Here is a 16,887-nt window from a genome sequence, read left to right on the forward strand (position 1 = left end):
CACCACATCAACTGCTCTACCCTCGTCTACCTGTTCAGTCACCTTCTCAAAGAACTCGATAAGGTTTGTGAGGCATGACCTACCCTTCACAAAACCATGCTGACTATCCCTAATCATATTATTCCTATCTAGATGATTATAAATCGTATCTTTTATAATCCTCTCCAAGACCTTACCCACCACAGACGTTAGGCTCACCGGCCTATAGTTACCGGGGTTATCTCTACTCCCCTTCTTGAACAAAGGGACCACATTTGCTATCCTCGTGTCCCCGTTATGTTTGTCTTCATCGCAAGGGCATTGGAGTAAGAGATTAAGGACGACTTGCCGCAGTTGTACGGAGCCTTGGTGAAATTGCACCTGGAGTATTCACCCACTGAAACTGCTCTGACGCTCTGAAAGAGCACTCCACCCAACTCACTGCCTTGCCCTATCTCTGTAACGCTATCTAACCTGCACATCTTTGGACACTAAGGGGCAATTTAGCCTGGCCAATCCACCTACCCTAAACATCTTTGGACACTAAGGGGCAATTTAGTATGGCAAATCTACCTACCCTGCACATCTTGGAACACTAAGAGGCAATTTAGCATAGCCAATCCTCCTAACCTGCACATCTTTGGACTATGGGAGGAAACCAGACACGGAAAGAAAGTGCAAACTCCACCCAGACAATCATCCAAGGCCGTAATTGAACTGCTGTGACGCAGCAGTGCCAAGGGGCCGAATGATCTACTCCTATTTCCTATGTTCCTCTAAGCAAAGATGTTGGAAATTAATGCTCAGCAGGTCCGGGAGAACCTGTGGAGCCAGAAACAGGTAATGTTCCAGTTCAATCACCTTTCATGAGAACATTCATCAGACCCGAAACATTCATTGCTTCTCTCTCCATTGATGCTATCTGACCTACTGAGCACTTGGAACATTTCTGCTCATTCCTTACCATAACTCCAATCAATGGCTTACTTAAAAGCCCATCTCAAAAAGCTACACCATGATGTGCAAGGATTTGGCCAGAGGAAAGGTTCCCTTTGAAGCACTGCTCTTCTCAGGGGTTCTCCAAGTGGCACTGTGGCTCAAGAGGGTGTTAATGTAGGCATTGATGGGGCATTGATATGGGTAGTGTGGGGGTCACCAGGTCAGATGGGAGCAATGGAAAGGCACCAGTAGGAAGGCGACTGGTACGGAGGTGACGCACCAGGTCAGATCGAGGCGTGAGGAAGGGGAACCAGTTTGGGGTGGGGGGGGGGGGGAGGGGTTAATCGCAGGCGTGGTAATGTTAGGAGTATGGTCATCTGCTCCAAGGGCGTTAGTTCCCTAGAGAGGATCAGTGTTAAAACTGGAATCTCCAAGTCCTAAGGGGATCCATTCAGCCACGTGACTTATATATCTATTCAATTCCTAGAATGTCACTAATAAGTATAAATGTTCTCCACTCTGCTTCCATCTGGATAGCTGGTTAATATATCTCAGAAATATATTAGCCAATTCAGTACATTTCACCATGATATCAGTGAACAACTCAGCATACTGAATACGACATTGGCCACCAGTCCTGATCACAATATGGCTGAACACTTGTGCTCCAGAACTATCTAAATTGCTCGTCAAGCTAATACAGTACTGCTACCACACTGGCATGTATCTGATAACGTGGAATAATGCCCAGATATGTCTGTCCACAAAAAACAGTACAAATCTAATCCAACCAATTACTGCCCAATTCCTTTCAATCATCAGCAAAGTGATGGAAGATCTCATTGACGTTGCTATCAAGCAACACTTATGCAGCGATAATCTGCTCACTGGTGCCCAGTTTGGGATCTGCCGGGGCCACTAAGCTCCTGACACTACCTTGATCTAAACATGAACAAAATTGCTGAATTTGAGAGGTGAGGTGAGAGTCACTGCCCTTGACATCAAGGCCTCCGCCGGCCGGTCCGAATTGCAGCATGCACGGGAGCGCCAGCGTGTGCTGGCGTCATCCCAGCGCATGCGCAGGTGGGTTCTTCTCCGCACCGGCCATGGCGGAGGTTGACAGCGGCCGATGCAGAGGGAAAGAGTGCCCCCACGGCCTATATGAGCATCACCATTTTTTTGTTTCATACATACCACGGAATTTATCCTATTGGTAGGTTCTTCTATCATCGTGATAACTTGTGGTTTTGTATCTGCTATAGGTGGTAGGGTAGAAATGAGAATGACATGCAGATCTACGTCTTAAGCAATTTTTACTACTAATAGTTTGTATCGGTGCTTTAGATAATGCATCTTCTTGGAGGTGGGCCAAGCAGACACGAGAGGTGATGTGGGAAGGCACTGATATTCGTATGTACCAGGATTTTATAGTGGACCTGGCTAAGAGGCAGGGCAAAGACGGCACTGTACAAGAGTGGAGTATGCTTCGCAGTGGTCTACCTGGCGAAATTAGGGCTACGTACAACTTGAAGGACCATTTCTTTGATACAGCGGAGGAGACAGAGGCCTTCATAAAGGCAGAAGGACTGGGACTGGATTGGGTATGGTGGAAGAGAGATATTGTTGCTGTTGGGGTGGCTGAGGACAAATGTTTGGTAAAGTCACATTTTCCTTTATTTTTCTGTTAGTCGAGGTGTTTTGATGCCCTTGCTCTGAATAGGGGCATTTGGTGGGGGTGGAGGAGTGTGGGGACAGTGAGGTGCATCGTGGCGGCAGGGTAGTTGGGTGGGGTGGAGAAGTTGTGATGTTTTTGTTTGAGTGGGGGGAGGACTCTGGTGGCTAACAAGCTGCAGTTCTCTAGTGAATGGGAGCGATGTAGGGGGAGGCTTGCTGAACATGTTCAGGAAGATTTTGGCATGCTGAGGAGATATGAATGGGGGGGGGGGGGGGTGAGGTGATTGTGGCGCATGAGATGATTTCAAGAGGGAATGGTTGGGAGATTTCTGACAAGGGGAGTGGAGGGAGCAGTGGGCTGACAGTGACTGGGGGCCAGGGATGAGTCCACCTGTTGGGTGAGGCCCGGCGCCATCCTGTGTGGACTTCAGACTGCGGAATTCAGGGTGGTGGAAGGGGTGGGAGCATCCCCCGGAGGGTTGATGACAGAGCAGGATGAACCGGGGGGGTGGGTGCGGTGAAATCCTCCCGATCTGGCTGGTGACATGGAACGTTCAAGAATTGGGAGGCACGGTGAAATGGGTGAGCACATTTAAAGAATCTGAGGGCTGATGTGGTGCTGTTGCAGAAGACCCATTTGCGAGTGACGGACCAGGTAAGGCTCCTTTAAATTGGCTACGTCTATCAAGATTTGGTAGTAGGGCCGGGAGGTGGCATTCTTGATTAATAAATTAATTTGGCTCCAGACGAAGAAGGTGGTGGTAGACTAGGGGGGGGGGGGGGGGGTATGTTATGGTTAAGGGGGTATTGGAGGGTAAGTAAATGGTTTTGGCCCAAACTGGGATGACATATATTTTATGAAGAGGATCATGGCGGCAATCCTGAGCATGGATACAAGTTGATCTTAGGGGAAGGGGACGGGAACATGAATATGGTCTTGTACCCGAAAGTGGACCGTTCCAAGCATTTTAAGGTGGGGGGGGAGGTCGAAGATGACTGATTAGGGACAATCATATGTTTGAACCAACTAGATTGGATGCCAAGTTTAGGAGGATATAGGGGATACAGTAATGGGCGATTTATTCCTGGGGGAGGTGGTTTACGAGTCTGGAATTAGTGGAGAATTATTGGTTGGTCTTTCAGATACTTGCAGGCTCGGAATTTTGCTAGGATATTTCCAGCCTTCCTGGTGTTTCCGCCATTGTCGTTGGTGGAGAGGGAACTGTCGTTGGCAGGGGCGGAAGAGGGGAGTACTTCTGAAATTTGTGGGAGGATTTTGGCGGGGGACACCATGATACTGGAGGGAATTAAGGCCAAGTGGGAGGAAGAACTGGGGGGGGGGGGGGGTGGGAAGTGGAGTGGGGGCTGTGTTGTGAAACCCCGCGGAGGGTGAATGTCACCTCTTCATATGCAAGGCTCGGGCTCATACAATTAAAGGTGGTGCATGGGCACATTTAACGAGGGCTAGAATGAGTTGAGTGTTTGAGGGGGTAGAAGATAGTTGTGTGCGGTGTGGGAGAGACCCAGCCAATCACATACAAATGTCCTGGGCATGTCCTAAGCTACTGAACCTCTGGAGTTCCTTCTTCAGCACCATGTTGGCGATCTTACAAAGGGAATTGGAGCCAGGTCCACTAAAAGCCATTTCCGAGATGTTGGACCGGCCGGAATTGCAGACGGATGTGAGGGCAGATGTTTTAGGTTTCACCTCGCTGATTACTCGCAGGGGGGTTCTGTTGGAGTGGAGGCAAGCTTCTCCATCCAGTGCCTTGGCGTGGTTGAGAGATCTCTGAGTTTTTGTACCTTGATAAAATTAAATATACGTTGAGAGGTTTCATTGGGAGGTTTTACATAAGATGGCATCCATTTGTCATGTCTGTCAAAGAACTGGTCATCATCAAATGCTAGTAGGAGTGGGACAGAGGTGGGGCATGTTTGTTTCGGGGTTGTTTATTTGTTTCATATTCTTATATTTATATATTCAGAAAATGTTCAATAAAAATTTTTTTTTTGAAAAGAATTCCAGGTGGCAGAAAGACTATAATGTAGGTAAATGTGAAGCTATGCACTTTGATAGGAAGAATAAAGGAACTGAATATTATTTAAATGGAAACAGACTGCAGAAAATGGCATCACAGGGATTTGGGGATCCTCGAGCGTAATCAGAAAAAGCTAGTTTGAAAGTTCAGCAGGTAATAGTAGCACAAGTGGGTAACACTGTGGCTTCACAGTGCCAGGGTCCAAGGTTCAATTCCCCGCTGCATCACTGCCTGTGCGGAGACTGCACGTTCTCCCCGTGTCTGCGTGGGTTTCCTCTGGGTGCTCCGGTTTCCTCCCACAGTCCAAAGACGTGCAGGTAAGGTGGATTGGCCATGATAAATTGCCCTTAGTGACCAAAAAGATTAGGAAGGGTTATTGGGTTACGGGGATAGGGTGGAAGTGAGGGCTTAAGTGGGTCGGTGCAGACTCAATGGGCCGAATGGTCTCCTGCACTGTATGTTCTATGTAATAGGGAAGGCAAATGGAATTTTGGCCTCTATTACAAAGGGAATGGAGTATAAAAATAGGGAAATCCCTCTAATATGGCACAAGGCACCAGTTAGACTACACCTGGAATACTGTGAGGAGTTTTGGTCCCCTTATCTAAGTAAAGATATACTGGCATTGGAGGCAGTCCAGAGAAGGTTCACTCTGTTCATCCTGGGTAAGAGAGATTTTCTTATGAGGAGAGGTTGAGTAGGTTGTGCCCATATTCATTAGAGTTTAGAAGAATGAGAGATGACCTTATTGAGACATACAGGATTCTCAGGGGGCTTCACAGGGTAGATGCTGAGAGGATGTTTCCTCTTGTGGGAGAGTCTAGGACCAGAGGGCATCATCTCAGAGTAAGGGGTCACCCATTTAAGACAGAGATGAGGAGGAATTTCTTTTCTCAAAGGATACTGAATCAGTGGAATTTTTTACCACAGAGCTCAGGAGGCTGGGTCATTAAATATGTTCAAAGCTAAGATAGACACATTTGTAATCAGTAAGGAAATGAAGGGTTATGGCTATAAGGCAGGAAAGTGTAGTTGAGAATTACCATGTAAACCATTATAATGTAAACCATTAAACCAGGGGCTGGTTTAGCACACTGGACTAAATCACTGGCTTTTAAAGCAGACCAAAGCAGGCCAGCAGCATGGTTCAATTCCCATACCAGCCTCCCTGAACAGGTGCTGGAATGTGGCGACTAGGGGCTTTTCACAGTAACTTCATTGAAGCCTACTCATGACAATAAGTGATTTTCATTTCATTTTTTCATGTCAGGTCAGTCACAATCTCATTGAATAGTGGAGCGGCCTCGATGGGCTGGATGGCATATTGTTGCTATATCTTATGGATCCTGGGGTTCAGAAACCGAACTGGATCAGTCATGTAAACACTGTGGCTATTACAGCAGGTCAGAGATTGGCAGCTCTGGGGTGAGTAACTCGCTTCCTGACTCCCCAATGCTTTTCCACCAGGCACAAGTTAGCAGTGAGGGTGGCACGGTGGCGCAGTGGTGAGCACTGCTGCCTCACAGCACGAGGTTCCAGGTTTGATCCCAGTCCTGGGTCACTGTCCGTGTGGAGTTTGCACATTCTCCCCGTGTTTGCGTGTGTCTTACCCCAACAACCCAAAATATGTGCAGGGTAGGCCATGCTAAATTGGCCCTTAATTGGATACTCAAATTTTTTAAAAAAGTCAGCAGTGTGATGGGGGAGTGCTCCCCATTTAGATGAATGCAGCTCCCACAACACATGTCATGTGGTACCATCCAGGACAAAACGGCCCACTTGATTGGCACCTCTTCCACCACATTAACGTTCATTCCCTCCACCACTGGCACAGTTGGAAACAGTGTCCCACCTACAAGATGCACTGCAGCACCTCGCCAACCTGGGACTTAATTCCAATTGTTCTAAGGAACATGTGGACATCATCATGGCCAGGTATCCACTCCAAATCATATTCAATCCTGACCTGATAATGTGTCTCATAGTTCCTTCATGTTTGCTGGCTCAAAACCCTGAAACTCCCCTCCCCCTCCCAACTGGACAGTAAAAGATTGGGGGGGGGGGGGGGGGGTGGTGGTGAGGCAGCTCCCGTTCCCTGGATGTCGGTTCTTCCTCCAGGGGCGCTGCAGTCTCCTCTCCGCACCCAGTGGATTGTAATTTGTTACATGGTGGCGTGAAGTGTATCCATCTGCCCTAGGATCTAGTTCCATGGCTCTGCGCAGCGCTCTTCACTGGCAGCTCCCGGCTCTCAAATACTCCACAACCTGCTGGAGAAAACCCCAGGTACAGGGTGGATGAGAATTCAGTCCCGACAGTATGTAGCTGGCTATCGCGGTGCTTTATTTCCGAGGGACATTAAGTACGTTCTTCCGGGTGACAGACACCGAAACCCCCCCCAGGCCACAACAAATATCTCTAATCTCCTTAAATCCGGCAGATTCTGAGGCTACTGTTTTGTAATTAATGCAAGTTTAGTCGGTTCATTTGACTTGTAATCCTTCATTTACAATTAAAATCACAATTGTTTCCTTTGCGACCTGGCGAGCCAAGGTTAAAGTAATCGTGCAATACTGCCAGGTTAACTAAGTGGCATTCAACCTCCAAAAAGTCCCTCCTTGGTCGCTGCAAACCGGTTCACATTGAGTAGGTACAGAATAGTCCGGAGATAGAGCTGGACTAAACATTAAATCGAGTTAGACTTTCGTGCTTTTAAGTTCAGATGTTGACATCCGAATTCTACTGACTGCCAGTTTGAAAGTGATACTACTTTGCGTCGAATCTCAACTTAGATGACATTTAGTTATTTTTAGGTTCACTCAAAAAGAAACACAGTTCGCTCTGAGTAAATAGGTTTGCGACGTGTCCCTTTATTGCAAATCATAAATGCCCCCCTCACATGTCCAGTCCTCCTTCATTATACCCCTTGGTTCACCAGCGGCGAGGACAGCATTGATTGGTCAGTACGAACACATCAATCATGCTCACTGCAACATGACAGCAGCATAAACAAGCGGCTCATAGTTACATTGCAACTCTTGGCTTCTAATTTTCTAAATCAAAGTCTGGGATTCATCCAACCCAACATAAAAACAGACACAAGGAGTAATAAAAACAACACTTTAAACGTTTAACTGATCACACCCACCATAAATTCCTAAAATATTCTCCTTACTTGCTTTTCATCTCTTTAAATATATTACAGTGTCTGAATATATTTGTTAATTGTCCCTTGCTGATTTAGTCTGTCTCTCTTCCTCATCATTCTTTCTATGCTACTTTTTCCTCCTTTGCTATATTCTTTCTACTCTATTATGTCTCAGTCTGTTTTGTTTACTGGTCTCTCTGTAAAAAAAAACCACACACTAGGGTGGCACGGTGGTGCAGTTAGCGCTGCTGCCTCATGGTGCCAAGGACCTGGGTTCGATCATGGCCCCAAGTCATTGTGTAGAGTTTGCACATTCTCCCTGTGTCTGCGTGGGTTTCACCCCCACAACCCAAAGATGTGCAGGGTAGGTGGATTGGCCCTTAATTGAAATTGCCCCTTAATTGAAAAATATAATTGGGTACTCCAAATTATTTTTTAAAAACACACACTGAGCTTCAATCAGCGTCTTGCAGCTCTAGGCACAGGCTCCCCATGGCTCTTCTGTGCCACAGTTCTTCAATATAGTGATGAATTGTATTTAATTAGGACCCGGTAATCTCGCTCTCTCTCTCTCACCCCAACCCCCCCATAGCTCCGCATATTTTGGATCACTGAGTACCTGCACTGCCAATGTGACAATGAGACCTGCTGCAGTCCCTTTATCATTTTAATAAGGTTACACTTAATTCTCTTGGATTCAGTGAAGTCAATGACAGCCCTTCCTCATATCTGTGCCACCTTCGGGCCTAGAAACATTCTGGTGAATCTATGCTGTATATTTCCCATTGTTTTTATACCCCATACTGTCATGGGACATGTAAATCTGCAATTAATAGCACAAATTCGGACGAAATAAGATCTTGTTTAAATTCAACATTTCCTTCCTGTTTTTGTATGCGACCTCTGGACAATAAACAAAGGATCCCGTTTGTTTTATTTGGTGGCCTTATCAGTTGAATTTAAAACCATTGTAAAGGTTACTCCCTTAATTTGCCTCTGGCACATAGGCCTCCCATCCTTTGAGCCTGGATGTACCCTCCTGCAGTCCTCGTTATAATTTGCTGGACTTCTCAATTGTCACCTTCACAAAACCAACACTTCCCTCAATTCCTGAACCCAGATTATTTATCTTTTCCACAAGTAAGTGGGGTCACACAGACGCTGAGAAATGCTATTCGCCACATTGCTCCAGTTAGAGAAACTTGCCTTTTGTCCCATCAGGCATTTCTCTATCTGTGTTGTCACATTCCCTGTAATTCCATGCGCCATCATCTTTACCATAAGTATTTCATGTGCTACCTGAGTAATCCCTACAGTGCAGAAGGAGGCCAATCTGCCCATCGAGTTGGCATTGACCGTCTGAAAGAGCACCCTACCTAGGCGCAATCCCCTGCCCTATCCCCGTAACCCCACCTAGCCTTTGTACACTATGGGGGCAATTTGGCATGGCCAATCCACATACCCCTCACATCTTTGGACTGTGGGAGAAAACCGGAGCACCTGGAGGAAATCCACACTGACACGGGGAGAATGTGAAAACTCCACACAGTCACCCGAGATCAGAATCAAACCCGTATCCCAGGCACTGTGAGGCAGCAGTTCTAACCACTGTGCCACCCCTTATCAAATGTTTTTTTCAAAATCCATGGATATCATATTCATTGTATTTTATTTCGCTTCAAAAGATTGCCAGGAACAGCCAAGCTGCGAGGGATCTAATTTACACATTCTATGTTAGGTGATTTGGACACTCTAAATTCTCCTCTGTGTACCTGAACAGGCTCCGGAATGTGACGACTAGGGACTTATCACAGTAACTTAATTGCAGTGTTAATGTAAGCCTACTTGTGACAATAAAGATTATTATTATTAACTCACTAACCTGGGTAATGGTATCACACTCCCATTTCCCTTTGTGACTGAATGCCCCCTCACCTTGGAGTACCTTAGCAGTGAGCCAGTGTGTGTAGGGGAGATGAGAGAGTGGCTTTGCTCTCACAACTTCTGGAAGATAACTCAGGAAATATTGGTGTAAGATGTAAGATATCTATCTCCAGTAAACACTGTGCATTTAATTGGCAACAGTCAGGAGATAGTAGAAGGGGGGGGGGGGGGGGGGGGTGAAGATATTTGTGTTGTGCTGTTTAAAATGAGTGGACTGTATCAAGTTCAACATCTGGAAAGTATGGAGTTGGAACTGTTACTTTTAAAGGTTTTTTTTGTTCTCCTGAAGGTGCTGACTGGATTATGGTTCAACAATGCCAGTTCATGTTCTGTACCTTTGCCAAGGTGCCATTTGTCACATGAGCACAGACAATGGCTGTTCAGCTTGGGACCATCACAGCTGTCCCTGATGCAGACTTGTGAACCACTGTTTAGAGAACCAAACATTTGGTGCTCAGGGGTCATTTATTTGATGGCCATCAACTAAATGAGCACAGTCTGCACATCACATCAGTTTCAAAGTGGACAGTGCATTTACCAACTGTTACATTGGAGCATTGGTGTTTTGAAATTGCAGTGACAGTTCCAGATACAGAAGCTTACCTCAGGAAAGAATATTGTGAATCAGTTGAGGAAATAGTGGGAAAAAAATATATGCACTGTCAACTAATGATTTTTGAAAGTGATTTGACCAAATGTTTTGTTCTCACTCCTCAGAGGGGATTGCATCGTAATATAATTGAGGCTCTGCAAGCAGCAGCAGGGTCTGAAAACGTTTCCACGACAACAGCTGTCCGGGAACAGCATGGAAAAGATGAATCATACCATAGGTATGAACTTTGATTTTAATGTTGAAGAATATTGTAGTTTTGATTCCCTCTAAGGTCACCTTAACATGATTTGAACATCAGAGCAGTACAATGGTGCAGTGGTTAGCACTGTTGCCTCACAAAGCTGGGGTCCTAGTTTGATCCCGGCCCCGGATCACTGTCCGTATGGGGCTTGCACATTCTCCCCGTGTCTGTGTGGGTCTCACCCCACAACCCAAAAAGATGTGCAGGGTAGGTGGATTGGCCATACTAAATTGCCCCTTAATTGGAAAAAATATGAATTGGTACTTTAAATTTTTTTTTTAATGACTTGGACATTAAAAGGCTTCCATTGGGATCTTGCCTCATTTCCTTACGATGCTCCGGAAGATCCTGTAGAGGAAAGGGCCAGAAAATCCAGCCTGTGGTGTTATACAGAGATTCACAACATATTGTAATAAATTTTTATTTTGCAATGTACTATATATTCCTTAAATCTAACCTGTATTAGACTGTAAGGAAATTAATTATGCATATATTTTTATTTCTATTGTACTATATTGCTTTTCAATTGTGTTCTGGGACTAGAGACAAGATTTGTTTATACGGCGAGTGGTTGAGATCTGAATGCACAGATGGAAATGGTTTTGGAAGGTTCAATCATAACTTTCAAAAGAAAATTGGATAAATATTTGGAGTGGAAAATTTGAAAGCCTATGGGGAATGATCAGAGAAATGGGACTTCTTAAAGTTTGTTTCACAGGATGTGGGTGTTGCTGGCTAGGCTAGCATTTTTATTACCTACGTCTATCTGGATAAGGCTACCAAACAACAGCACAGGCATGATGGGCTGAAATACCTCCTGCAGTATTGTATAATTTTATGATCTTCATGGGGAAAATTAGACTCACTCTGACAGGGGCTTCTGTGTTCATTATATTTATTTCATGTCACACATTAGGATGAGTCCTTTGATAGTCACTAGAGTCAGGTCACAAGCTGTGCGCCTTTCAACTCTTGACATTAAATATGACATCAGGGCTTTGTATGTTTCCCTTTATCATCTCCCATTGACATAGGTTGCAAAGTTTGCAGTGGTCAGTGAGTGACCTTGATGAAGCCAGGCTTGAGGTGCCAATCATTTGACCAAAATGCTGCAAGTGTACCAATATCAAGAGTGTGAGCTCCATGGCTCGTTGTTTCAGTTAAGTGTTATGGGAGTGGCGTTTTCAGAACCCCATAATGTATCATGGAGTTCAACCAACCTCTCCCTTTAATATATTGTTGCTTTTGAAGCACACGGCTTGGTCTCCAGGTGTGGTATTACAATTATGGACACAGGGGTTTTTAAACACAAAACAATGTTTATTCCATGAATTCAACTTAACCTTTTTAAATAAACATTGGATCCTTTAACACCCCTTACTTCAAAGATAAAAATACAACACTAAATAATCCCTCAAAATGTTCCTTCAAACCTTCAAAAGACTTAACACCTTTAAACAGAAACACATCAGGTTAAAGGCATTACTATTATGAGTTTAGATCACCCAAATAATTCAGAGATAGTCTTTCCTGGCAGAGATCACCGCAGACCCAGCTTACTGCAAACACAGACACACCCAAGCTCTTTTCCTCAAAACTGGCTTTTCCTTTCAAACAGCTCACAGCAAACCAGCCAGGCACTTTTCAGCTGCTCTCTCTCAAACTGAAACTAAACACTGCAAAATGGCTAAGCTAAAAACCCAGCTCCACCCACACTCTGACATCACTTCAGTTCGTATGAGCTGCTCATTTCTTAAAGGTACATTGCTTAAACATCCATTTCTTAAAGGTACTCTCACATGACATAAGGAAATAGGCCCTCATCTGTTCAAATCAAAGCTCACATTGACCAGGTTAAAGCTGGTTTTACCTTGCACCAGACCTACAATTGGGGTACCAGTTCCTTGCAACAAAAGCAAACTTGGTGCAATTCATTCAAGTAGGTGACCAGAGTGTTTTCTCCAGACCATATTTGTTGCTCAACCAACTAAAACAGATTATCTGGTATTTCTCTGTTTTGTTAGTGAGTTCCTGCTCTATACAAATTGGTTTGGGACATTCTGAGGTCATTAAAGGCACTAACTAATTGTAATTCCTTCTCATGCCTTCACAACTGTTTTAACAGGCTGCCCTGTAACTTGAAAAATGGCCTCCGCTGATTTTGCGTTTGATACATTTCAGGCATTCCTGAGGTTCAGGGCATCAGTTCCTGAAATTGCATCTCACTGCCCTCGTTTAAACCCTTCCAAATGGGCGCAATGAGGGCCTGTGCCTGTAGCTTCTGGACCATCTTTCTTATGGTTTAAAGGGTCTTTACAACAACATCTTGCCATTATAAAACACCTTTAATACGAGTAGACATCCGAAGGACACTGAGCCAAAGGAGATATCGGAATAATTAAGTGATGCCTTCAAAGAGAAGAGATTTAGGGGGGTTTTCAGATTGAGGTTTAGCCTGCGAATTCTGTAATATCTATACTGGGACTAACCACATAAGGGCATATCAGGTTGTGTTTCCCTGAAGGCAAAATTATTTTATTTCCTCCTGAAATGTAATATCTGTCAATATATTAAATTGGATTGACAAGATAGCTTTGATTAGTATTTGAAGTATTGATCTGCAGAAGCCACGCAACATAATCCACGATATTCCATTCTGTGTGAAGGTGCAAACCTCCTGACGCAGTCGTGTGGCCACAGAATGTGGAGCAAGTGAGTAGAATGGCTCGGATCTGCTTCGAGAACAATGTCCCCATCGTCCCTTTTGGTACAAGCACAGGGCTGGAAGGAGGAATCCTCGCCATGAAGGTAGGTGCAGCTATGTTGTTCTCAAAAACAAAAATCCTTTCCCCTTTTTCAGGTTCATGGTAGCTCATAAAGCCCTGATGTGGCATTATGTGATAGGTAAACATTGAGGTTTTGTTTTCTCTGGGTTGTTTAGGTGCTAAAGAGCCTCCAAGAGAAGTCAAGCTGGGTCTGGGTCTCCAATGTTGGCTTGCCTGGGTTTGGTTGATGAACGCCATTTTGGTAAAGGAGTTAAAGCTAGTGCTAGGAATGGCCTCCCAGAGAATTGATAAGAGGTCTGATTGCCACTGAGCTCGCCAGCTGGCTTTCATTAAAGAGGCTGCATTGCATTTTGCTAGATAGTACATGAACTATTGCCCTCAATGACCAGCTAAATGGGTCTTTTGCTGAGGATTTTGAGTCCGGATGTAACTTTCAGTGTTCACTTGATAACACTCCGATACTACCTTCTCTGATACTTTGCCAAAACCTCCCCAATATTCTGTCAATGTTTATTCCAGAAATTCCATGTGAGGAGAAAGAGCATGTGCTGTATGACTTTAACTTGTTGGACATCCTGTAGGAATCAGTAGGCAAATGCCTCCATCATGGCCATCCTGCTAGGGATCACTTTGGGTCTGCAGGAGGAATAGGAGGAGGGCAGGCAGAGCAGACCATGATGCTGTAGAGCAGGGGGAGGAAGCAAGAATCTCCTCTGGACTTCCACCACCAAGATCTCCAGTGCTGCCTCTGAGAACCCGTGTGGGTGCGTTGGTCCCTGAGCAATTCTGAAACATGCCATTATACATTCCAGTGGAAATGGTGCGTGCAATCCATGTATATTGGTGTGTGGAAATTGCTTTAACTCAGGGCCTGAGCACTAAACTTGCAGCCGCCTGCTTTAGTGCCTCCAGGAAGAATTAAATTTAAGGTAAACAGCAATCAGGCCCAAAATTGTGTTAAAACCAGACTTTCAAACAGACATGTCTTATTCACATAGCCTCCATTTCACCCTTTCAACAAAAGAAGGCATTAACCAAAGGTATAATTTCATTACAGCATTCCATAGAATCACCTGAGCTCCATTACTGATCCTTAATTGTTGAATTGTAGGAATTGTTACCATTTCTATGAGTTTTCTAACATTAATGAGCGCAGTAGTATAGCGGTTATGTTACTGAGCTAGTGATCCAGAGAACATGGGTTGAATTCTACAGGTCCTTGCCCAGGAGAGGGCTGCCAAGCCAGATTGGTTGGGGGGGGGGGGGGGGGGGGGGGGGGGGGGGGGTTGGAGGTTGTCGAAATTGGGTGCCATGGTGGTAGTACCTGCCCGTCGCCAACCCACCTCCATTGGTATTTTACTAATGGCCACTCGTGCTTCCAATGGGCTTTTGTCAGCAGAATGAGGTGTTAACGGGCTGAAAGGATAGTCCCGTCCATGTCCGGGTACCCTGTGCCCAGTGGAGTATCCCATGGCTCTCCGTGGCTCTCTCCCTCCATCTGTTTCCAATCGCTGTTGCTATTAACTTCCCAATGGTCATAAAATCAGCTGGGGTGACCCAGCCAAGTGGAGGTGGGCTCCACCTCAACATAGAATTCAACTCCGTGGGTTTGAATCCCATCATTGCTGTATGAAAATTGGAATTCAATGGATATTTGGAATTGAAATAAAAATGAGTATCTGTAAAAGTCACCCTGAAGCTGTCAGAATGTTGTAAAAAGCCAACTGGTTGATTAATGTTCTTCGGGGAGGGAAACCGCCATCCTTAATCAGACTACCCAATATATGTTAGTTACTGTGTTTCCTATTTAACACCGTAAAACGTTCTGGCTATGAGGTGCTCTGGGATGTCCAGAAGTTATGAAAGTTGTTACGTAAATGCATGGAGTTTCTTGTTTGTCCCAGAGCTTCCTGGCTTTGGAGCACTGCTGGATAATTGATGACTTGTACATCAGGCCAGTTGTCTAATCGACCTCTTCCTTTCAGAGGGCATGCACACTTTATCTTACTGCATACTTTAAACTTCTGAAAGGAGATGCTTCTCTGACTATTCTTCTCAGAGTAATCAAAGCAAACCTGTCAGTACAAAACTAATGACTATATAGACACAGGACTGAGGAACTTACAGACCGAGGACTGAGGTCCGTACAGACACAGGACTGAGGACCATACAGACACAGGACTGAGGACCATACAGAAGCAGGACTGAGGAACGTAGAGACGCAGGACTGAGGACCGTACGGATGCAGTGCTGATGACCATACAGAAGCAGGATTGAGGAATGTAGAGACGTAGGACTGAAGACCGTATAGATGCAGGACTGAGGAACATACAGACCCAAGATTGAGGACTGTAGAGAGGCAGGATTCAGGAACACAAGGACGCAGAACTGGGAAAGCACAGATGCAGGATAGAGGCCTATATAGATGCATCACATCACAGAGGCCCATAGAGATGTAGGACTGAGGGCCTTACAGACGCAGGACTGAGGGCAGTACGGACGAAGGACAGATCTCCATAAAGTCAGGACCATACAGTCGCAGGACAGAGACCTGTACGGACTCCTCATGGAGGCCCATATGGACGCAGGACTGAGGGCCGTACAGCTGCTGGACTGAGGGTAATACGGACGCAGGACTGAGGCCTGTACAGATGTATGACTGAGGCCAGCACAGACGCACGACTGAGGCCCGTATAGACACAGGACAGAAGCCCGTATGGACGCAGGACTGAGGACCATACGGACACAGGTCTGAGGGCCGTACTGATGCAGGACTGAGGGCTGTACGTATGCAGGACTGAGGCCCATATGGACGCAGGACATAGACCTTTACAGATGCATCACAGAGAACCATACAAATGCAGGACTGTGGAACATACAGATGCAGAACTGAGAAACGTACAGACACAGGACAGTGGTCCTTACAGATGTATTACAGAGAACCATAAAGACGCAGGACTGAGGAACATACAGGTGCAGAATTGAGGACCATACAGAAGCAGAACTGAGGAATGTACAGACGCAGGATTGAGGAAAGTACAGATGCAGGACTGAGGAACATACAGATGCAGGACTGAGGACCATACAGACACTGGATTGAGGAATATACAGACCCAAGATTGACAACTGTATAAACACAGGACTGAGGAACTTACAGATGCAGGACTGAGAACTGTACAGACGCCGACTGAGGAATATACAGATGCAGGACTGAGGAATGTACAGACCCAAGATTGAGCTGGCGAGTGTATTCGCAGACATCTTCCATACCTCACTCCTCCGCTCCGAGGTCCCCACCTCCTTCAAGAAGACTACCATAATACCAGTACCAAAGAAGAACAAGGTAGCGTGCCTCAACGACTACCGACCGGTGGCCGTGCCGTCTGTTATCATGAAATGCTTTGAGCGGTTAGTCATGAGTCGGATCAACACCAGCCTCCCTGACGGTCTCGATCCACTGCAGTTTGCCTATCACCGCAACCGTCCACAGCAGATGCTATCTCCCTGGCTCTACAATCAGCCCTGGA

The 16,887-nt window shown here is 45.6% G+C and overlaps 1 protein-coding gene across 2 annotated transcripts in view; it reads left to right on the forward strand.

Moving 5' to 3' along the window:
- The first annotated feature begins 6,759 nt into the window (after nucleotides 1-6,759).
- LOC119971414 (probable D-lactate dehydrogenase, mitochondrial) overlaps nucleotides 6,760-16,887 on the forward strand; it is a 78,753-nt gene continuing 68,625 nt past the window's right edge. Inside the window, exons 1-3 of one of the 2 annotated variants that reach the window (XM_038806900.1) lie at nucleotides 6,760-6,914; nucleotides 10,438-10,550; nucleotides 13,241-13,382. In XM_038806900.1, coding sequence (XP_038662828.1) covers nucleotides 6,840-6,914; nucleotides 10,438-10,550; nucleotides 13,241-13,382 — 330 coding nt within the window. In that variant the 5' untranslated portion in view covers nucleotides 6,760-6,839. Of the gene's footprint in view, nucleotides 6,915-6,970; nucleotides 6,991-10,437; nucleotides 10,551-13,240; nucleotides 13,383-16,887 lie in introns of those variants that run through there. The other variant, XM_038806902.1, reaches the window with a different exon arrangement.

This window comes from Scyliorhinus canicula, chromosome 9, assembly GCF_902713615.1.
Source record: "Scyliorhinus canicula chromosome 9, sScyCan1.1, whole genome shotgun sequence".
Classification (NCBI taxonomy): domain Eukaryota; kingdom Metazoa; phylum Chordata; class Chondrichthyes; order Carcharhiniformes; family Scyliorhinidae; genus Scyliorhinus; species Scyliorhinus canicula.